The sequence below is a fragment of the Eschrichtius robustus genome, chromosome 19, assembly GCF_028021215.1.
Source record: "Eschrichtius robustus isolate mEscRob2 chromosome 19, mEscRob2.pri, whole genome shotgun sequence".
Lineage (NCBI taxonomy): Eukaryota > Metazoa > Chordata > Mammalia > Artiodactyla > Eschrichtiidae > Eschrichtius > Eschrichtius robustus.
In genome coordinates, this window is record NC_090842.1 from 2626461 (window position 1) to 2649740 (window position 23280).

General features: G+C 51.7%; 2 protein-coding genes across 3 annotated transcripts in view; both read left to right on the forward strand.

Moving 5' to 3' along the window:
* FBXO31 (F-box protein 31) overlaps positions 1-3575 on the forward strand; it is a 39903-nt gene extending 36328 nt beyond the window's left edge. For both annotated transcript variants that reach the window (XM_068528775.1, XM_068528776.1), the window contains one exon: positions 1411-3575. In XM_068528775.1, coding sequence (XP_068384876.1) covers positions 1411-1633 — 223 coding nt within the window. In that variant the 3' untranslated portion in view covers positions 1634-3575. The remainder of the gene's footprint in view (positions 1-1410) is intronic.
* A 6483-nt stretch (positions 3576-10058) lies between these two features.
* On the forward strand, positions 10059-22590 carry C19H16orf95 (chromosome 19 C16orf95 homolog). Its single transcript, XM_068528892.1, has 8 exons — positions 10059-10260; positions 10389-10446; positions 12494-12548; positions 13306-13444; positions 18287-18363; positions 18513-18659; positions 19526-19562; positions 22367-22590. The coding sequence occupies exons 1-8, from the start codon at positions 10110-10112 to the stop codon at positions 22588-22590; spliced, it is 888 nt and encodes a 295-aa protein (XP_068384993.1). The 5' UTR covers positions 10059-10109.
* The last annotated feature ends 690 nt before the right edge of the window (positions 22591-23280 follow it).

Consider the following 23280-nt stretch of genomic DNA (forward strand, 5'->3'; position numbering starts at 1 on the left):
TGCCCCAGTCCCCTGCACTCCAGGGCTGTTTAGTTTAATTACAGAGAATAAAATGAAAAATTCAGGTCCTTGGTCACACTGGTCATATTTCAAGTGCTCAGTAGCCACTCGTGTGTTGGACAGTGCAGGTCTAGAACATTCCATTGCCATAGAGAGTTCTCATGGATAGTCACCTCGGGGTTCATTGAGGGAGGAACCTGTCAGTCTCCTGGCAGATTATTACAGCCGACTTGTCTCTGCCTTTGTCACGTTACGTGTGAAGGTTTCTTTCTTTACCTCTGGGCCATCTGCTGCCTCCCTTGTGCCCGCAGTGGTCTTCTTGGCTTTTCACATGTAGGTGGGCGCACGCCGAGCTCCCCAAAGGGAACTTAGGCGTCTGCGTGGACTTGATGGAAAAAATTCATTACATTTTCTCCATGTTAATACAGTGGTGATAAAAGAGGCTGAATTTGGGTTTTCTGGAGGGAGATGTACACATAGTGAATGTATGAATTTTTGAAAGGTCATAAAGGAAAAGGCTTTGTTGTCCCTGGGAAGCTTGACAACTTTCAGCATCTCAGGGCCAGCTCAGAGCCCTCTGGCAGCGCCGGCCTGGAAGCTCTGGCCCAGCCCCCGGCTGTGTCACGGGATGGTCCTCCACCCGGTGCTAAACATCAGGGGCTCGGCCAGGAGGGGCACATGCGTTCTCTGGCACTGCCACAGTGCCTGCGCAGCACACGTCTCTGTGTATCTAAGCTTGGTGCCCCCCCGCTCCCGAAACTCTCTGAGCCACGGGCCCTCAGGCGCAGGGCTGCTGTCCCCCTCCCGCCAGGCGGAGCCTCAGCATGGTGGGCGGAGGTGGGCGTCCCATGCACCATTCCGCGCATTGGGAGGTTCAGGCCAGCCCCTAACTCCTCGTCACCTGTTCTTTGCAAGAAAGAAAGAAACATATTACAGCCTGAGTCTCAAAACTTGGCTGTAATGGGTATTTGAAAGTTCTGCTTCTGATTAATGTCAGTTGCATGCCGATAAATCATTATTGATTACATTTGAGTTGTTCATACGTGGACCTAACTGTCCCAGGGATTGAGATTTCTGTTACCTGGGTCTGCATCATAAAGACATGTACTTTTGGATAGAGATACGAGGTGGGGCTGCCTGGGACCCTCGTCCTTTCGTTGGGTGAGCTGGTAGAGAGAGAGCAGTGGTCGGCGGGGTGAGCCCGACTGTGTGGGGTGAACGCCGGCCTCCCCGAAGGCGCAGGGCCCCACCTCTGTGCAGAGCTGCTGGCAGATGGTGGAAGTGGCCTGGAGGTGGAAGGGAGAATGTTCCAGAACGTCCAGGACCACGGGTGATGGGCTTGGGCCAGCACGTGCCTTCGAGGCCCCGCTCATCCCCTCTCCCCGCACTTTCCCTCTTGTCCTTGTTCAGTTTCTACGGCACGGGCCTCATCGCCGGCCACGGCTTCACCAGCCCCGAGCGCACCCCCGGGGTCTTCGTCCTGTTCGACGAGGATCGCTTTGGGTTCATCTGGCTGGAGCTGAAGTCCTTCAGCCTGTACAGCAGGGTCCAGGCTGCCTTCCGGAATGCGGACGCCCCGTCCCCGCAGGCCTTCGAGGAAATGCTCAAGAACATCCAGTCCCTCGCCTCCTGAGGGCCCGCTCCCCCGCGGCGGGCGGCCCGGGCTGGGAGGGCAGCGGCGTGCGCTCAGGAGACGCGGCCTCTGACCGGAACACCCACCTCCTTGTAGGAGCCTCGGCGCGGCCTCCCCAGACGCTTTCCGCGGGCGCCCACATATCTGCCAGGAGCAAGGGGAAAGCTGAGCATGTCTGAAACAAACAACAGAACCAGAACCAACCGACTTAGAGGACGGGCTGCAGGGCATGTAGGTGACTGAACTGGAGAAATTGGCCATTTTCTAGGGAAAACAAAATCCTCCTCCAGGGAGGTTCACAACGCAACAGAGTCTGTTGCCTCCAGCCGATGGAAGGGGTCATGGGTGAGGTGTGTGGGCTCCACCGTCCCCTCTGCAGGAGTTGAGCCAGAGGGCCTTGGTGACTTCGACGCAACCTGGGCAGGTGGGGGCACTGTGTGTGGAATATGAGCTCCAGGGAGTCGGGCTTGGGACCCACTTCTCTACCGACTTGCTTGGATTTTGGACAAAGGCATTTCACCCTGATCTCAGTTTCCAAATCAGTGAAATGGGGCCAATGATACGGGTCACTAGGGAACGCCACTGCAGGCCTTCCAGCAGCTCGGAGGCCCTGCGAGCACCACCCGACCCCGATCCCTGCGGTGCCGTGTGCCTGCCCGGCCTCTCTCAGGCTTTAGAACCTAGACCTTCACTGCAGCACTTCAGACAGGCATTCACTTAGTTCACGCCCTGCCCCTGCCCCGCACTCACTGGTGTCAGACCCTGAGCTGCAGCCGCTGGTCTCAGAACCAGGACAGGGCACCCTCTGAGATGACCTGCGTCTGTTCCTCCTGCTTGGTTTACACAGGTGCCGCTCTTGAGAGGGGCGAAGCAGCAGAAGGGGTTGTGCCAGGTGAGCGTGACGTCCCTTTGTGGGGAGGTGGGGGGGCTTTCTGGACGCTGCACGTAGGGAACGCACTTTGGAGACCAGGACCCTCGGGGAGCCTCCAGCATGCAGACCCTCGGCGCTGACCCTTCTGCTGGCATTGTCCCTGTGTCATGTTGACCCCTGCATTTGGGGACCCCTGTGAGCGCTGATCTTGCTGTCTCCTGAAGAGTGGAGCCCCATGTGCCTGTGCACAGACCTGCTGGAGTTCTGTTCAGCCCTCCCTCCAGGCTGCACTGCCTACCAGGGCGTGTGGCTTCCCGGGGTGCACGGACTCTGTTCCTTCCCAGTTGCTCGTCCTTGTCGGCTGGACTCCGCTGAGCCCTCACACTGGGGGCGGGGGCCCCAGGGAAGGGGCAGCTTTGTGGTGCCTTCATGTAGAGACCAACCTGAGGTGTCCCATGAAACGTGGCCTGTGTCTCGTGATAGCGTTCTCCCTGACCGGCCCTTTTCTAAAATAACAACCCCCCACCACCCCCGCTTCAGCACATTCGGCGACTCTGGCCTTCCTTTGCTCCCAGAATCACAGAAGCAGCAAGCTCTGGGCATGGCCTTGAAACACAGACTGGGCCTCCCCGGAGGCTCCGTGGGGCTGCCCTGGGCACGCCGGGCGCTGTCGGCCGTCTCGTCCGAGGCACGGAGGCCCACCTCCCAGACCCTTCCAGCAGGACCCGGGGTTGGGTGGGGACGTGGTCCCAGCTCCTGCGTCTCTCGAAGGACTGAGCCTTAGAGCTTGAGGCTCCTCCCTCCCTCTCACAACGCGGCTGTTCTTCTCTCGTGCCAAGCGTGGCCGTCCCCAACGGTGACAACTGGCCGCAAAGCCTTGAGGACCGTGAAAACGGAGGACAGCTGGGCTAGGCTGTTCCTCTCTAGGTTTCATCATTGTTTAAATAAAATCAAGAAAATGCGTATTTTACCCAGAGCTAAGGGACCATCTCCGTCTGAGGCCCCCAGCGTTGTAAAGCGCACACAGATCAAAGATGAGCACTTCTGATTAAAAACCAGTCTCAAACTAAATGCTGTTCTGCCTCTAGTGTCTGGCCTACGCATGGTTTCCACTAACAGTGACTAAAATAACCCTGCTCTCTTGGCTGTGTTCACGTTGGCCTCTGTCTCTGGTGTCAGGCGGGGCCCCCGGGCCTGTGGGTGGGGTCTGTCTAGCTGGCAGTGGCCTGGGTGACGCCAGGCAGGTCAGCGGCAATGAAGGGTGAGGGCTTGCCATCCGCACAGCCGGTCGTGCAGAGGTCTCCCAGTCTGACCCGTGCTCAGCCAGCTCTTGATGTCAGTAGGTGAGGTGTAGGGACAGCGGCGGTTCTGTGCGCAAACCCGGCACTGGCCGCTCCCCTTCCTGGCAGACGGTCAACCAGCTCAGGAGGGGAACTTCCAACCAGTTAACTTGTAGGCGAGGATTCAAAAAGGCTGATGTCGTTGTCCGAGGCCTAAAGGCAATCGGGCTTTTGAAAAAGCAGGTTCCAGTGGTGCACTCGACCCAGGTTAGGGGCTGGCAGCGTTCACATGGGGCTTGAGCTGGGGGTGGTGGGTGGATCTCCGAGGGTCTTTGGCTGTTTCCCATGGTTGGCACCGCCTTCACTGCCACTTTGCTGTCGTGAGGTTGGGGAAGGAAGCTCAGGTGCACCTCTGCGTACCTGGGCGGGCTTCACGCTCCGCTAGTCAATCGGAAATGATGTGATTGGAGATTTCAAACACGGGTCACTGGCGATTTTCCCTGTTGGGGCTGAGCGTTTTTTGGTGTGAGGCTGTGGGAAATGACCTTACTTTTGGGCCGTGGGACGTGGGCCTGGCCCCTGCTCCAATACAGTCCAGCTCACTGTGGCTGGTGCTCATGGCCACAGCTGCCCTGCTCCGCCCCTTGCCCTCTCCTGCCCCGACACCAGGCTGCTCAGTGCCAGGTGCCTGCGTCCCTGGCCAATGCGGAGGGCGGGGGAGTGCACAGCGGTCTAACTAGCTGCATTCCTGCTTCCGGCAGAACAAGCGCAGGGGTGCGGTTGTCCTGCCAGACTTTCTTACTGAGTTGTTTCCAGATGGCCAGACCCCTCCCTTAGCCAGCTGCCCTCTCTGCCCAACACCTTCAGGGCTGGTTGCAGTTTGCGGGTTGCCCAGGTTGCACAGCTGCTGCTGTGAGGTCACTTCAGTGCTTGTGAGCTGAGCTGAAGAGGATCAGAAACCTGCTCAGCCCTTTGTCATTCGGGGAATTTCCTAAGTTCCTTGTGACCACGGTGTCTTGAGTGTAGACTTGGAGCACCTGACTGTGACTCAGTAGCCGTGTCCTTTTGGATACTTTCAAGAATGCCTACGGGAATGTTCTCATATAACCCTCACCTGCCTTGAGGGTAAGATGACCCAATTCATGGTCCATCCCAGTGTTAACGTAGGCTAACTTCTCTGTCTTTACTTTTGGGAGAAGATCTGAAGTGTAATTTGTATGTTCTCAGAACAATTTAGAGAGAGAAGAAAGCCACAATGCCATCAGTTTGCCTGATGCTGTGCATGGGAACCATACGGAGTGGTGTCATTTACAGCTCGGTGGCCTGCAGGCCAGCCTTCCATGGGGCCAAGGTGACCAGCAGTGACACCTGAGGCTCGGACAGAAAGGCAGCCCCTCTTCTGGGTCCTTTCTGTGCTCGCCGGGAGACCAGCCAGAACATATGAAGGGGTCAGAACATTTTGCTTTTTTAGCTTAATTCAGTACTTTTGGTTGTTGTTTGAGGTCATATAGCCCGCTTGGAGAAGAAAAACATTCATCCTGTTCGATCTTGAAACCCCACCCCCTGAGTGAGAAAGACAACAGTTGAGATGGAAGGAGTTGTGGTCGCTCTCAGGCATCCGTTCGGGCTTGCCGGGTGCGGCTGAGGCAGGGCCGGGACCCGAGGAAGCAGCTGCCGCGAGCCTGGGCCCCAGCTTGTGACCTGGACACGACAACCGTGCGGGGTTGTTTCTCCATAAAGCAGCTTCTGAAATCTTGTTGTGTGCTTTGTAATTTGTTTCTTTTGGGATGTGGTTCAGATGGAGGCTGGAGCCCTAAGCAACATGGCCTATGGATGTGGGCAGGGGACGATCGTGGGAGGGGGCTGCGGGCCGAGGGAGGGGACTGGGGCACGGGTGGGGGGCCTCCCCAGGTGCCTGCGCTTTTCACACTTGATCTTGACAAAATTTTGATTTTCCCAGTTATGGAACGGAGTGGTGAGTGACCCCCAGGGAACCCAGACAACCGTGGGTCCCTGGATCCCTCCCTTTGACCCAGCGGACATGTGTCCCCCTCCCCAGCAAGGCAGCCCTGAGGGCAGGGCCGAAGTGGGTTTTCTTAGTCTGAAGTCTAAGTAAGTTGCTGTTTCTGAGAACAGAAGGGCAGGATAGATAGGGCAGGGGATGTGCTCAGCGGCTGGGCGTACAGCTGAGGAGCTCATTTATGTATTAACCTGTTTACAAAAGTAATATTCTTGTGAAAAATTCAAATATTTTATGTAGGAAGTAAAAGTACCTCATGTTCCCATCCAGCTGGGCCTGGAGCCCTGAGAAGGGTTGGGGCTAGGTCCCCTCCCCCATCCGGGCCATCGCATCACCCCCATCCCTGAAGGCACTGTGCTTGCCCTTCCCCGCGGCAGGAGGCCGCATTGGCGGCCCTGGGGAGCGTGCTCCCCTCCAGTCCGGGGTCCCTGTGACTGGGTCCCTTTGTAGCCCGACCTCTAGTGGGCACATAGAGTCGCTGCATGCTGCGTGACCCCAGCCAGCAAGGTGAAAACAACAAAGAAAGATAACGCCACTTGGGTAAAGTTTTCAGACCTTTCCCCCCACTTTGACTTGAAAATCCATGAGTGATGGAAGGCCGCCTTTCAGGAAACTTGGGGGAGGGAGGGCTGGCAGCTCTGCCCTGCCCTGGGATGAACAGGTGCTTCTCGGGGAGCGGACTCGGAAGGAGGCAGCGGGTCACCCAGGACACCCACGAGGGGCCCTAGAGGCGGACCTGAGAAGCAGACCTGAGGTCCACCCGACAGTCCTGCTCTCGTGGCACGCACACGCATCCTCAGCCTAGGCCGAGCCCTAGACACAAGATCTTTTAGGGGAAACCAGCCCTGCTGCTGCCTAGGCCCCTAGAGCTTCTCAGTCCCCAAGCCTGGCTGCTTGCTTGGGGTGGGGCTTCTCCACCAGGCATGAGGTCTCCATGTTTGGGGCCAGGTGATTCTGTGCTGGGCCACCCCGCTTGCTGTAGCGGCTGAGCCGCATCCCTGGCCTCCCCCATCATGACAACCAAAAACGCCTCCAGATGCGGCCAGAGTCCCCTGGGGACTGTCACCTGGTGGAGAACCACTGGGTAAGTACCTGCACCTCCATGCCCCAAACAGGGTGCCAAGTGTTGGGGACACAGCAGTGAACAGGTGGCAGGGTCTCAGTCCTGCACAGGTCACAGAACAGAACATCCCCCAAATGGGCTCAGGTAGCCTCCCCTTGACTCTTGGGTGCCGTATCAGGTGATGATCTGTCTCTAGTGCAATGAGGGGTCAAGGCTGAGATGGAAGCTGTTGCAGGTGGTCATGTGGTAACTGGCCTGCAGGGCCCAGACGGTGGGCGAGGTGCTGTGTCCTCACCTATCTCCCTCTCTACCCAGGAGGACGTCACTCCCAGAACCTCAGCAGGGGCCCAGGAACGGGATGTCCGCAAAGCTCCAGAGCCGTGGGCTCCTCCCTGGTACCGGCACCGTCCTCGGCACATTTCCCAGTCTCCTGGTGGGCAGGAGGGGGCAACGGCTGTTGTGTCAGCAGCAACACTGCCTGCCACTCGAGCTGGTGGCTTGGCTTCCCGAAGGGCGGGTGGGCATGAAGCTCAGCACCACCAGGTCCTCAGCAGGAGGGAGATGCCTGCCCAGCCCTGGCATGCTGAACTGTGATCTCTAGGGAGAGGGGTTGAGCCAGTCTAGTTTTGCAAACCCCCCAAAGGATTCTGATGTTGCACAAATATCTCCTTTTCCAAAATCTTTTGGGAAGAGGATTCCAGAGAAAATACCTCAAGGAACATGATTTTAAACACATAGCTGTTCTTGGCACTGTAGTGGGAATCACTGAACTGTCCTTTTTTATTTCATGGTTAGGTTTTTTGAGATATAAATTATGTCAACTTTTAGTGTAAGTATATTTCTTTAAGTTGACCAACACATAGAGCTGTGAACAGGCACCACAGTCGAGATACAGAATGTTCCATCTTCCTCAAAATCCCTGGTGCTGCCCCTTCATAGCCAGCGCCCTGCTCCGAAACCACTCATCTGTTCTCCATCTCTAGTTTTGCCTTTTTTAGAATGTCAAACTGAATTGCATAGTATGTAGCTTTTTTAGTTTGGTTTCTTTCATCAGCAGTTTCTCAGCCTTTTATTCATTATCATCTCCCTCCACGGAGCCTTTTTAGACATTTTTTCCCCTAATACTCCCCATGACAATTTAATGCCACAGATATAGTTTATATGTACTGTATGCATTTGTGTGGGTCTGTGTGCGTGTGTGAGCCCAGGTGGATGGCCCCACTGCTATGGAATGTCTCTCCTGTTCCCAGCGTTCCACAGTTCTATTGGAAGGCAAGCTCCCATGGGGCGCTATGGGTGCAGGGAACATGGTGCCGAGGCTTCTCCTAGAGGACGCTTCAGTGATCTCGGGGAAGGCACTAGAACGGGGCCCTTGGTACCTCAGAGGTGGGGGTGAGACAGTGACAGAGGCACTTGAAAACGAACAGACTCTCCTAGCCTGGTAGCCTGGCTTGGCTGTGCCGTTTCATAGTGCTCTGACAACAGTGAGGAGGAGGATGGCAGTGGTCCTGTGTCCCCCAGCAGATTGCAGGAGCTCGCAGTGAAGAAGGGAAGGGAAGCCGAGACGCTGATGTCACAGCCACCGAAGAGAGAAGTCTAGGTGTCTTGGTCAGTGAGGGCGACGATGAAGCCTATGGTCCCACGAGGAAAGGGTAAGGTTTGGGGCAGCAGAGTTGACATCATGCTGTCCACCGGTGGGAAACTGTCACATCATGCAGGGCCCCCATCCAGGTAAAAAGTGAGTCCTGTGTCCAGGGCTGCGGCGACAGTGGCACCTGGTGTGATCTTGACCAAAAACGCTGTGCGGCTTGGGCTGGGAAGGGACTTGAGTGCTCAACATCAGAGAGACCCAAAAAGTCATGAGACGTGAGAACTTAAGAATTACAGTTCCTATTTAGATTTTATTTGAAAATCATGATTTCACTTAATCCGTAGGATTTAGGTTTGTGGAACTCCTATGCCTGTCACAGGTCAGTGAGGCAAGGCTATCCTGAAATAACAAGCCAACCTCAAAACAAAAGCACAACTTTTTGGTTCTTTTCTGGGTTACCAGTAATATGTACTTTTTTAGGAACGTTCTCAGAGACACAGATACGGACGCATGTCAAAGAGTGGGAAGTGGCTGTCCAGCTGCTGGCCGAGCCAGCACTGTGTGTGTTTTTGTCTGTGTCCTCTAGTGGACATAAGCTCTCACTCTCTCGGGTGTATACCCGGGTGGGGGGAACTGCTTGGCCATAGGGTAGTCACACGTTTAGGCTTTGTTAATACTGCCCAACAGTTTGCCTGTATGGTTGTATCCATTTTGTGAGTAATGTATGAGGGTTCCAGCTGCCACATCCTTGGTACTGTCAGTCCTTTTAACTATTTTTGGTGGGGATGGGGACGGTGATGAGTCACTCTTGACATGAGATGGCAAGTCCCAGGGGTGAGGGCCAGAGTTTCTAGGGGGGCACAAACCTGTCTTCTATGCTACCACGATGTTCCAGTGGGCTCAGGAGGAGAATGGAGAGTGCAAGGAAGCCAAGGGCCCTCCAAGGCTGGCAGAGACAAGACAGCCATAAATAAAAGGCTAGGCTAATGGTGAGATTCCTGGATAATATTGTCATTAGCTATTAAGAGACCAGTGGTGACATTATTTATAGACACACATGCGGTGGGGGGGTGGTGGTGTCTGAAATAATTAGCAGCTAATATGGTGGGGTGCTGCCCGGAGAGCCTGCGTGGGGGAACTGGCTGGAAGCTCAGACCTGTTTACACGTCATGAACTTATCAGTTTAATAAAGGAGCCAAGAATCCTGAGCAGTGCCTGGGAACTCCTGTTTGTCCATGGCTAGAACACAGCACGCGGAGATGTGCCCCCCCCCCAAAAAAAAGCAAAACAAACACTAAGAAGTCTGTTTCCAAAAAATGCTTTTTTTTTTTTTTTTTTTTTGTGCCCCACGGTGTGGCTTGCAGGATCTCAGTTCCCCGATCAGGGATTGAAGCCGGGCCAAGGCATTGAAAGCTCGGAATCCTAACCACTAGGTCAGCAGGGAACTCCCATGCTTCCAAGAAATACAAATCTGATCTTGTGATAAAGATCACAGAGAGGCAGAAAACATTCAATTTTACTAAAATGTGAAGACAATCATCGTGTCTTCATTTCGGAAACTGCCCAGAGCGCACACGTTGCGAGGCGGAGGAAGGAGAGACCAACGGGCAGAGAAACGGGCAGAGCGTTCAAAACGACACGGCATCTCTGGATGTCAGTTGTTTTGAATTCCACGGCCTTCGAACCCCCAGGTTGCTTAAGAAACGCACATTCTCTAAAGTCACAATTTGAGCCCGATTCAGCCAGTGACATGCGGGGCGCCCGGTTAAATCTGAACGTCAGAAAAACGACTTCAACTACAAGTACGTCCCGGGTCCTGCGTGGGACACACTCCTACCGAGATGCTCCCCGGTACGCGGAATCGGCCCTGGGCCGGCACCGCGCCCCTGCGGCCTCGGGGGGCGGGTCCCACCTCTTTCTCTCCTTCCAGGGGACAGAGACCCCGGCTGGTGCGCCCCGCGGCCCCGCAGCCCCGTCCATCGGAAATGGTGAGTGGGCATTCCCGGGAGTGGGGGGGTGGGTCTTCCGGGGCCGACGCCCATCCAGGCCAGGCAGGGGCCACAACCGAAACGCGGCCACCCGCGCCCGGCCCAAACTCCGCTCCGTCCCCGGGCCCCGCCGGGCCCCACCCCGCCCCACCCCGCCGACCCCGAGGCTCGTGGCGCCAGGGCCCAATCAGCTGCCAGGTAAGTGCCTAGAAGGCAGCGTCTGATTGGCTGAACGAGGGCCAGTCAGCGGCGTGCGCAGAGGGCCGTCGCCGGAAGAGCCTGGCCTCTGGGGCGGGGAGGCGGAAGAGGAGGGGCCTTGGGGGTCGGAGGAGGCCCCCGGGAGGGGCCGGGCGCAGTGAGGAGGACGGGCTGTGGGAGGAGTGACACGCGTGGGCCAGTCCCCGCTTTCGTCACCGCCGTCGTCATGAGCTTCGTCACCCCCCTCACCACGACTTAGAGTCGCGGCGGGCACTTCCGGGAGCCCTCGGGTGTCCATTCGGTCTGTCAGCGCGCACTCATCCCGAGCGCGTCATGACAGGCAAGTGCCCCCTCAGTCCTAAACTTTGGGCCACCACGCCACACCTGGGGGCCCGGCACCCGAGTCACCTGGGGGAAGCCGGACCCCGAGTCACCTGAGGGAAGCCGGACCCCGAGTCACCTGAGGGAACCCGGACCCCGAGTCACCTGGGGAAGCCGGACCCCGAGTCACCTGAGGGAACCCGGACCCCGAGTCACCTGAGGGAACCCGGACCCCGAGTCCCCTGGGGAAGCCGGACCCCGAGTCACCTGAGCGAACCCGGACCCCGAGTCAACTGGGGAAGCCGGACCCCGAGTCACCTGAGGGAAGCCCCAGGACCCCCAAATCACCCTGTCCCATAGAAGCTTGTATCAGGTAGGCAGGACAGATACCATACCTACATCATGTAAGCCCAAAAGGGCAATTCGTTGTTTCACCTGAGGATGTCAGGAGTAAGTCGTCAGGAATGGAAGTACCCAGATGCTCAAGGATGGTGGTCAAGGACTGTTTGTCTCCACCTTCGGCTTTGCTTTCTTCCCCTCCTGGAGGCAAAATGACCAAGACCTCTGGAGGCTTACAGCCTCAACAGAAAAGGACATTCCCTTTCCCAGTAATTTTAACACAAAGTCCCAGAATGGGTTTCATTGGGTTGACTTGGGTTATAAGACCATTCTGAGCCAGCCTCTGAAACGAGCCGGCTTCACCTTCTTGGCTGGGGTTGTGGCCCCCCGCAAGGAAACAGCAGTGCTGTCATGAGCGTTGGGGGCTTGGGTGCTGTGCAGCGCAGCATCCCACATCCTGTGTTGTCGAGGATCAGCCGGGGGAGTTGAGCTCAGTGACCTGAAGCGATTGCTGTAATGGGATAGCAATAATAGTGATTATTATGATGATATCACTTTTACCATTTCCATGTTACACATCGCTCTCAGGGAAGCTGGTCTTTGTGTTGGTTTTATGCCCACTGGACACTCTCCATACAGTGGCCAACATTCTAGCAACTTGTTTTGGGGAGAATGGGAAGAGTAACAGAGGCTATGCAACCCCAAATGCTTTGTCATCCCAGAGACAAAGCACCCAGGTTTTTATACTGCAAGGAATTTCATTAGATGTAGAGCTTTGATGATATTTTCCTTCAGAATTCCAAGTATGCTCAGGGTGTCTGTTAAAGCCTCATATATGTTGTGGTTGGCAGCTCCACGTCTTGGAAAATTCTCACCAGGTTGGAATGTTGCTGTCTCTCCCAAAGGGCCTAGCACGGGTTTAGCTATAGTGTGCCTGAAGCACGTAGGTTTGGGGATGCAGGATTCCACAATAGCTTGACATCTGGGAACCCCCAGACCTTAGCATGTGAGTGTGCACATACCTGCTTCTATTGGCACCCTCTGCCCCCTCTTAGGCTCAGAATGATAACCCCTTCCACTCTTGGGGTTTAATGGTATGAGCCAAGCTGGCCCAGGCCCTCACCCTAGTACTCCTGCTCCCAATTTACACGAAGCCCAGAACTTTCTAAGCCTTCCTGTTCTTTTCTAGGGAAAGAAGCACATTTCAAACTTTTGGGGAAGAAGTGTGTCCCATAGATCATTCGGTAAGGAAAGCAAATCTCAACTACTTTGCCCCAACCCTGACACGCCTCTGTGGGGTGGGGAGAGCAGAGAATGTGGGTCCAGAAGTAGCATCTCACGAGAGGGTGTGTCAGACAGGGCAGTCCGTGGTTTCAGGGACCATGCAAGCCCCCAAATCTCTATGTAGGGTCACCCACTGCCTCCCCCACCCCTCAGTTTTTCATGACAGGGAGTCAGGAGGCCTGGGAGAACAAGTGTTGCCCCTTAAAGTGTCTGCTCTGGGCATCAGCTCCATCTGCCCCTGGAGAGGATGACTTTTCCTCTCCGCCTGCCTGTGGGTGTGGTGGGATCACATGGGATGGTTGTGGAAGCCTTTGCAAACATAAAGCGCTGTATGCAGGTTGACATGGATTGCCACAAAAAGAGCAATCATTCTCCCCAACCCCTGCTAGAGTTGGTTGTACTTCCCCATTTTTAGGGGGGAAATCCAAGACTTGCTCATGGTAATGTGGCTGTAAGTGGTCGCACATCCCAGCATACCTGGTCTGCAGGCTCTGGTGGTCCCCCTCTAAGTGACTTTGGAGGGCCTCAGGGCAGGCCGAGATAGCCTGCCTCTTTGTGAGCTTCGGGAGCTGAGGCTCCTGTCCCTGCACCTGCCCCTGGATGCCCTGTCTTAATCTTGCTCCCTCTGAGCATGGATTTACTATTTCAGAGAGTACCTTGACTCACATCACTAATGCAGCATCACATTTGATTCTCTTTTTTCTGCCTCTGGTTCAGATGTGCCCTGCCCCCAGCTCTGTTCACCGAGAGCCCATCTGCTGTGAGTGCCAGGCCAAATTTGGGGGTCGCCTGCCGGTGCGCAGGGCTGAGGCAGTGCTGCCTTACTGGGTCCCTCTGTCCTTGACCCCGAAAGCAGGTAGGTGACTTGAATCAGGGGTTCAGATTTATGGAGATACGATTGGCATATGATAAACGGCACATATGTAAAATGTAGTGTTTGATAAATCTTGACATATGCACACACCCGTGAAACCACCACTACAATTGTGACAATGTACAGTCATCTCTAGGTATTCAAAGGGGATTGGTTCCAGGACCCCTGTGGATATCAAAATCCAGGGTGCTCAAGTCCCTTGTATAAAATGGAGTAGTGCGGTACATGTACGCAACCCTAAAAGGTTTCCTTGTGCCCTTTTGAAATTCCACTCAACCCCCTCTGCCCTGCGGTCCTCAGGCGACTGTGGATCTGTTTCTGTCACTATAGATTCATTTGCATTTCCTTGAATGTTATATAAATGGAAGGCAACTATGCTCACCACTGTCCACCAACTCACACTATATAAATGGAATCATCTAGTATGTACTCTTTTTGTCTGGCTTCTTTTACTCAGCAGGATCATTTTTCAGATTCATCCACGTGGTTGTGTGCATTGATAGTTCATTCCTTTTTACTGCTGAGTAGCGTATCGTTATACGGATAGACCACAGTTTATCCATTCATCCAGTGAAGGATGTGTGGATCATTTCCAGCTTTTTCTATTCTGTCCAACAAATAAAGCTGCTGTGAACATTTGTGTACAAGTCTTTGTGTGAACATGCCTTCATTTTTCTTGGGCAAGTACCTAGGAAAGGCATTGCTGCATCATATGGTAGGTATCTGTTTAACTTTTTAAGAAACTGTCAACTGTTTTCCAAAGTGGTTGTACCATTTCACAATCTCTCCAACAATGTATAAAGTTCCAGTTCCTTCACATCTTCACTGACACTTGGTTTGGTCAGTCTTTTAAATTTTGGCCATCTTAATAGGTGTGTATCTCATTGTGTGTGTTTTTTTTTTTTTTTTTTTGGCCGCACAGCTTGCGGGGTCTCAGTTCCCCAAGCAGGGATTGAACCCATATCCTTGGCAGTGAAAATGCGGAGTCCCAACCACTGGACCACCAGGGAATTCCCTCTCATTGAGGTTTTAACTTGTATTTCCACAATGACTAATGATGTTGAGCATCTCGTCATATATTTTTGCCATCTGCATATCTTACTTGATTTGTGTCTTTTTTGCCCCTTAAAAAAAATTGGGTTGCTTTTTTTAGATTAGTGAGTTTTGAGAGTTTTTTATATATCTGAATACAGGTTCTTTACCAGATATTTAATTTGCAAGTGTTTTTTCCACGTCTTTGGCTTGTCTTTTAATTCTCTTATCACTATCTTTCAAAGGGCAGAAGTTTTAAATTTTGATGAAGTCCAGTTTATCAATTTAATCTTTTCTGGATCTTGTTAGGCGTGCCTGTCCCCAGCACAACAATGGATCATGCTTTCTATGCATTTCTAAGAAACCTTTGCCAACCCAAGGTCAGAAAGGTTTCTTCTATGTTTTCTTCTGGAATTTTTATAGTTTACTGTTTATATTTAGGTCTGTGGTCCATTTTAAGTCAGTTTTTGTATATGGCATGAGGTATGGACTGAAGTTTATTTTTTGCACATGGATGTCCAGTTGTTCTAATACCACATATTATAAAGCTCATCCTTTCTCCACTGACTTGCCTTTACACCTTTGTCAAAAACCAATTGTCCATATACACGTGGGTCTATTTCTGTTGCGGTATTCTGTTCGCTGACCTGATTGTCTATCCTTGTACCAGTACTACACTAACTGGATTACTGTGGCTTTATAATTATAAAAAGTCTGGAAATCAGGTAGTGTTAGCTCTCCAACATTGTTTTTTTCTTTTTCAAAGTTGGTTATTGTATGCTCTTGGCATTTCCACGTGAATTTTAGAATCAGTTTGTCAATTTTTTACAAAAATGTCCTACTGGGATTTTGATTGGGATTGTGTGTAGATCAATTTGAAGAAATTGTCTTCTTAGCCATATTGAGTCTTCTGATCCATGAACATGGTAATTTCTATATTTATTTAGGTTTCTTTACTATTTCTCAGCAGTATTCTGCAGTTCTCAGTGTACAGGTCTTGCACATCTTTTGTCAGTTTTATTTATAAGTATTTCATATTTTTGATGACATTGTTCTTAAAAGTCAGTTTATGTTTGCTCATTGCTAATATTTAGAAATACCATTTATTTTTATATTTTGATCTTGTGTCCCACAGTATTGTTAAACTCATTCTGGTAGCTGTTTTTGTAGATTCCATCAGAATTTCTGCATGGATGATTATGTTATCTCCAGATTGAGATGGTTTTATTTCTTCCTTTCCAATCTGTGTGCCTTTTATTTATTTTTCTTGTCTGATACACGGATAGAACTTCTAGTAAACTATTGAAGTGGAGTGGGGAAGACAGACATCCTTTTTTTCCCCTGATCTTAGAGGATACGTTTGAGTTTTCACCATTAAGTATGATGTTAGCTGTAAGTTTGGATGCCCTTTATCAGGCTGAGGAAGTTCCCTTCTATTGCTAGTTTGCTGAGAGCTTTTATCAGAAATGAACGTTGGATTTTGCCTGTGTCTATTGAAATCATTTTATAGTTTTTCTTTTATGGTTTATTAATGTGATGAATTATATTGATTGGTTTTCAAAAGTTAAACCAACCTTTCAAACACATTTAATTATGATGTATTAATCCTGGCATCGTAGAATCAGTTGGGAAGTATTCTTTCATTTTCAAGAAGACTTTGTGTAGAATTGGTATTATTTCTTCATTGAGTGTTTGGTAGAATTTGCTGGTGAAGCCATGTGGGCCTATAGCTTCCTTTGTGGGAAGGTTTTCAACTACAAATGTAATTTCTTTCATAGATACAGAGCTATTTAGTTTATCTATTTCTTCATGAGTGAGCTTTAGTAGTTTATACCTTTCAAGGACTTTGTCCATTATATCAGTGTTGTTGAATTTATTGGCATAATGTTGTTCATAATATTTCCTTATTGCCCTTTTAATATCAGTAGACTCTGTAGTGATTGTAGAATGTGGAATCTCTCGTTTCTTGTTTTTTAATAGACTCTCAAAGGGGTCAGTGTATCAAGATGACTAAGTCATATTGTTCTAGGCAGAGGTGATAGCCTCAGTCCCTCCTGTTGGTCATTGTATCATTTGAAAGTTGGGCAGAGTAAGTATTATCATCTCCCTTTGGCAGATGGGCAAACTGAGGTCCAGAGAGGGACGGGGGCTTGTCCGAGATCACACAGTCAGTCCATAGCAGATCAGGGTTTAGAATCTAGGTCTCTGGCTCTGATTCCAGCACTCTCCCCACTGAATTTTGTTGCTGGGTGTCAGGGGTAAGGGTGGAAGGAATATAGAAGTCAAGGTGCCCAGCACATCTCACCAGGGTGACTGCCCAGCCTCCCAGCTGGTCTCCTTGCCTACATCCTTTCTAACTCTGACTGTCCATTTTCTGATCTGTAGCTGGTGAGCTTTTAAAACCATATATCTGGTCCTGTCACTCCCCCGTGGAGACCCATTTCCCTCAGAATATGGACCAAACTCCCTGACACAACTCTTGGGGTCCTTCTTGACCTTGCCCCTGCCTGGATATCCAGTCCCCTTTCCGCTTGCTCCTCAGGCTCCTGTTCCATCAGAAGGGAAGTGTTGGGTGCAAGAAACAGAAAACTGACCCACAGTGGGTTCAACCAGGGTCTTTGGTAGAGAGAGGATTCTTCTAGGATTGGTTTTTTGGCTTTATGATGTCTGCAGGGACCCAGATTCTCTTCATCCTTCCACTCAGAGTGTTTGTGCTGTCACTTCTAGTGTTTTTAGATGGTGGCCACGGGTCTCTGTTTTACACCATGTTACACATGGCAGAAAGTGAGTCTTTCGGAGTCTTCCAAAGGCTTACTCTACCACTCTCTCTTTCTTCTCAGGTATAAAACATTCTCAGAAGCCCCAGCTGACTTCCCCCCTACCCCCCAACCAAGACTCTTTGCTGGCAAAGTGGGACTGGCTGATCCCTGGGGCCTGGCCGCTTTGCCCCATGAGCAAAATTGGTTTCTTTTTAATTTATTTATATTTTATTCATTTATTTTTGGCTGCGTTGGGTCTTCGTTGCTGTGCACGGGCTTTCTCTAGTTGCGGCGAGCAGGGACTACTCTTTGTTGCGGTGCGTGGGCTTCTCATTGCGGTGGCTTCTCTTGTTGCGGAGCACGGGCTCTGGGCGCATGGGCTTCAGTAGTTGTGGCACGTGGGCTTCAGTAGTAGTGGCTCGCGGGCTCTAGAGCGCAGGCTCAGTAGTTGTGGCGCACGGGCTTAGTTGCTCCGTGGCATGTGGGATCTTCCCGGACCAGGGCTCAAACCCGTGTTCCCTGCATTGGCAGGCGGATTCTCAACCACTGCGCCACCAGGGAAGCCCCGCCCCCGCCCCCCCACCTTTTAAAAAAAAACGTAAATGGTAGCATACAGTGCTGCATTTCCCACTTAATATCGTGTCTCTGTGCTCATTCTGTATCAGGACAGACAGGTCTGCCTCATTCTTTCCAAAGGCCACCCATTCCCTCTGTTCCCACGTCCATTATTTATTGTCCCTTATTATAGGCATTCAGGCTATTTGGTCACTACAGCCAGTGCTGTACTGAGTGTTCTTGAGCAAATGCACATGTGTCCTCCTGGGATACAGTCCCAGGAGTGCAATTGCTGGACCAAAGACTATCCATTTTAGACTCTGACCAATGTTGTCAAGATTCTGGCAGAGCGCTCTCTCTAGCCGAGAGTGCTGAGGCTCAGAGAGGCTAAACATTGTGCCCAAGGGTTGTTCCTGGAGGCCGCCAGGCTCAGGACAGAGCCAGGCCTCCCGACTCCCACCCATGTGTCCCGCCACAGTACCACGCAGATGCCCCACTGCAGAGGTGCAGGTGGTGGGTCGTGAGGGTGCCGGCCACTCCTGGGAATATCATGGAGTGGGGACCTGCTCCCTCAGCTGGGCTGTTGGGGTGTGCTGTGGGCGGGGCATAGGAGAGGCGCTCTCCAGGGCCCTGTTCCCGAGGCTGAGGTTGTCTGGGGCATGGCTCCACCCCGCTTTGGACCTTCTCTTCCCTTCCTCTGTTAGATCCAAAAGATGGTCCGGTTTTATGTCCCCAAAACCACCAAGGTGTGCCGCTGCCCATGCCACCACTTTGGGGGCCGCCTCCCAATGCCTAGGGATCAGGCCATGATGCCCTACTGGGTGCCCCAGGTCCTGAGGTCTCACAAGAAGGTAAGAGGGAGGCTCGCATGGCAGCGAGGCCTGAGAGTGAGGGGCAGGCTAAGGAGGGACCCAGAGATGAGGGGAAAGGGTGCTGGGTTCTTTCCCCACAGTGGCCTCCATTGATGTCTGGGGGCCTTCTGGAAGCCGTGGCTCAGGGTAGCAGAGTGCAGGAGGCAAGTGGTACTCAGGGCAGGCCCAGGTCAGGTGTCCTGGTGGTGTTGGGAAGGGTGGGGTGCACTGCTTTCTGATGAGGGTGCCCACCGCTGCTGTCACCTTTCCGGCCATCTCTTCTGTCCCCTTCTCCTCTCCTGCTTTCTCCTCCCTCTTCCCTCTTCTTCTCCACCTCCCTCACCTCCCTCCCTCTTCCTTCCCACCCCTCTTCCCTCTCCTTGCCTCCTCTCCCCCTCAGCTCTCTCCACCTGTCTGAGCATTCTGCACTTGTAGCCCCAGCCTGGCAGGCCTGGAGGGAGGGTGCTGGGGAAGGACCACTGCTCGAGTGTCTGTCCTTGCTCTTTGGCTCTGTCTGGTACCTCCACAGCTCTGGGTTCCAGGTCAGCAACTGTGGTGGGAGATGGTCAGCCAGGTCCAGCCCAACTCAGCTCCAGGGCCACTTCTCTCCCTTGCTTTCTGAGTGTCCTGGAGTTAGAGGCTTCCTTCTGCCTTCACCCACATTCCAGCTGCTGGTTTTCTGTCATCAAGTAGCATACTGCCCCCAGAATTAAGACCCAGAGGCTTTTTAAAAGGAGAACACAACTTGCATTCTGAGCTGGCCATGGACCCCTTCCAGGGGGTTTCCAGGCCAAATCACTGGGACCCCTTCTTGGTGGATCACTGGGGCTGACAACGCTTGCCCACATCCTTATCTTTTATCTTAGGTGGTGAAAAGGCTGCAGAGTTTTAAAGGCATCCCAGGTAACTCAGTGCTCACGTGTCTCATCCCTTCCCTGTCCCCAAGGAAGGCGGGGGTCTCATGAACATCATGATGGGGTGGGGGAGACTCCTGTCATCCCCAGATGGGTGAAACACAAAGAAGACCACAGACTGGCGCACACACCACTTCTCCCACCCCAACCCTCACCAGGCATCACTAATCATCTCCCATGTTTTCCCAATGAACCCAGAGAAGACTCAGGCTCTACCAGTTATCAACATTGGCTCTCAGGATGAAACCAATTTGCAACCTGGGGTTAGGTGGTATCTGAAGTGTTTTTTAAGCTCTAATCTTCTATAATTCATGATATGGTATGTGTATGTATGTGTTGTATATAAATATGTATTTATGACATAGTATATATGTTTGTAGATGTATTCCTACTTTCATATGTTCATGACACGTTATATGTTCATGGCACCACATTTATGGATATATTCATCATACAGTATATTCATACATTCATATGTTTATGACAGGCATAGCACATACTCGCATGTTCATATGTTCACAGTGCAGTGCGTAGTCATGACAAGGTGTGTTCACATATCCATATATCTGTGGCCTGATGTATGCATGTACTCACGTGCTCAGTCATGGTGCACCAGGAGGTGGTGTCTCCACCCGCACCTTTACTTTCTTTGTCTCTAAAATGAGTGGAGGTGCTTTCCCTTGCAGATGGCCGACACGTCTGCTTTCTCTGCATTGCATGTGAGCAAAGGAGCGGACGTTTTGTCGGCTCAGATCACACCCTCCCCTTTTCGTGCTGGGGCCAGAGGGCATAGTGAGTCCCCTTGATGGACTCTGTGAAGGAGGGACTGGACAGGTACTGAGAGGTTGGATGTCTCACATGGGGTTCCTGTGATGTGCAGGTGATTTGAGAGGCCTGCCCAGGGGCACTCAGCTAAGGGGGAGAGCTCTTGGGAAACAAGCAGCCACTACCCCACACGCCTACCTCTTCATGCAGAAGATACCTAACTTTGTCCTGATTTTAAAAGTAGCACAGGAGGAACACGAATTGTCACAGTCTTTGGCGGGAGGTTTGGAGGTATCTATCAAATTTTATAACGTGCACAATCTTTAATCCAACAAGCCCACATCTGGGTAATACATGTAGACACTCCACGCACGTCTGTCTGCAGCAGTGATTTCCTTGGCAAAAAACTGGAAGCAACTTAAGTGTCTCTCAGTGGGAGGATGGACATGAATGGGGGTGCATTTGAAATGTGGTACCAGCTGCCTAGAGTTCGCAACTGTTAGGGACGATGAAATGAACTCCCACACACATTGCAGTGTAGGAGAAGAAGTCATTGTAGCCCAGGTAATAGGACTCCATTAATGTCAGTTTTAAAAATGAAAGCTCTGTTTGTGCGTAGGTGAAGGTTGGTGTCATTTGTCTCAGCTGACAGTCACAGGTAACCCCTGTGGGTGGGGAAGGGGGCAGGTCAGGCCCAGCAAAGAGAGGCTCTTGGTGGGTGCATGATGAGCAAAACAGGTAGCAATACGTTGCCTCAAGCTTCAGGTGGAAGAGCCAGAAATCACTTCATCAAAAACAAAAAACAAAAAACAAAAATAAAACAAAAACGAAAAAACAAAAAACAAGCAGTAGAATGAGAACCACCTGAGAAACTACTCTTCTCACCCTATAATCACCGATCTATGGGCTTATTTTTATTGGTTGTTTTTGGCTTTGAACACTCTGAATCTTTAAGAAAGTCTAAAAGCTCAGTCAGTTTATTGTTGAATAATGCATCCACTGATACGTTGTTAAAAACCAGTATTAATTTTTACTCCAGCCATTGTTTTATAGTTCAGGTGATTTATGTTAATGTTTCAAGCCTCAAACCCATTCAAGCCAGAAGGTGTTCACAGGACAGGAGTGAGAGTGCGAGTCTCACTGCTGCCAGGAGGATAAGGATCCTTCTCTCCTTGAGCTGAGCTCTGTACAGAGTGACTTAAAAATATGGGATGGTTCCCTTGGCCTCAAATCCAGCTGATTTCCATTTTAAAGAGAAAATCTGTGTTTCTGATCTTGTATTTTCCTTGTAAATAGAGGGCTCATGTGCTTTTCTTCTTTATGCTTTTGTGGTAGAATTTTTATAAGGAAAATATACTTTATATTGAGGGCATTTTATATTAGTATAATTAGAGTGTACATTTCATAGTAGTAGCATATTAATAGTGTAATAAGGAAATAAGAGATATAACATCAGGAGGGTCACATGTGACAAAAGCAGGTCTTGAAAAAGCTAAAGAGCATCAAGGAGATGGAGATGTTTGAATTCTGTTTGTGGATGTGGTGGTTGTTGACTTCTTATTATGGGAAATTTCAAATACTCCACTAAAGCCCAAGTTCCCGTCACTCATCTATAGCCCTGACCAGCTCCTGGTAGATCTGGTTTCATATGTGCTTCACCCACTCCATCCCCACCTCCAAAAAAAAAAAAAAAGAAAAAAATGAAAAAGAAAAAGATTAATGTGGAGCATATCCCAGCTAACTACCATATCATTTCATTCATAAATATTTCAGTAGGCAGCTCTAAAAGATAAAGACTCAGAAAACACAGCCACGAGGCCCCACAATCACCCTAGAAACAAACAAACAGCAGTGCTCTCTTCACCTCAGTGGGCGCCGGGTCAGCGCCCACACCCCTGGGCTGTGACCTGCCTTGTTGGGACACCTGGTTTCCTTGCCCTGGGTTCCAGAGGGCTCTCTCATGGGTGCAGACTTGAGAGCATCCTGTCCCCACACCCCGCCAAGGCCTGATTTGCTTTCTCTGCCTAGAAGTCCCCCTGGACGTGCGCTCTGGGTACAACCGCTGGCGAATCTGTGACGGCGAAGGGCGCTGTCTCCTCAAGTGGCAGCAGCTCCAGGTCCTTCACCAGGCTGAGCCGGTGGCCCCGGGGCAGCCAGCAAGCCTCCCGGCCTCCCTCCTGCCCCTCAGCCTCAGCCTCAGCCTCCTGACCCTCCTCCAGGCCCTACTGAGTGTCATCGTGGCCATCCTGTGAGCAGGTGCTGGTGGGGCAGTGGTGGCCTTGGGCTCATCTCACTCCCAGGGTTTAGTTGAGTTGAGGATGTGGGAGAACTTGGTTGTTGCTCAGCAGAGGTTGAGAGATGAGTACGGCCATGATTACTGTTATGTTGTTACCATTGTCTGGACTCTTGCTCACACCTGACACAGGTATCTTCTTCCAGAAAATGCAAGGGAAGAGCAATCCAGATACGCCAGGGCCAGGGCCGATGGTGGGGAGGTGGGGCATCTTGGGACCACCCACCTTTCTTTCCTCACCTCTTCCCTGTTCCCAATTTCCCAAATTCCCCTGCCCCCAAAGGGCCATTGGTTCCAGTTTCTGCAAATGTCTGTTGTATTGGGGTTGGAAGTGGATTTTAAGCCAGCTTGACCAGCCAGCCTTCTGAGGTATGAGCGCACCGCACCCTCGGGGGACCTGCTGCCTCTCCCCCAGACCAGCCCCAACCATCAAGGCTCCATATTGAAAAGCCCTTTCTCCGGCCTCGGACCCACTGGCCTTGCCCAGGCCTGTGTTTCTCACCTGGAACCCCACTCAGTCCCCCACCACCACCCAGGAAACCTCCAGGGTGACTTCAGTTTCAAGACAGGGTGTCCCCTTACCTGGTTGTTTGCTTTAGTTTTCTTGGAAAAAGCTCTCCTCCTCCTTCTCCTCTAAACGCCGCTGCCC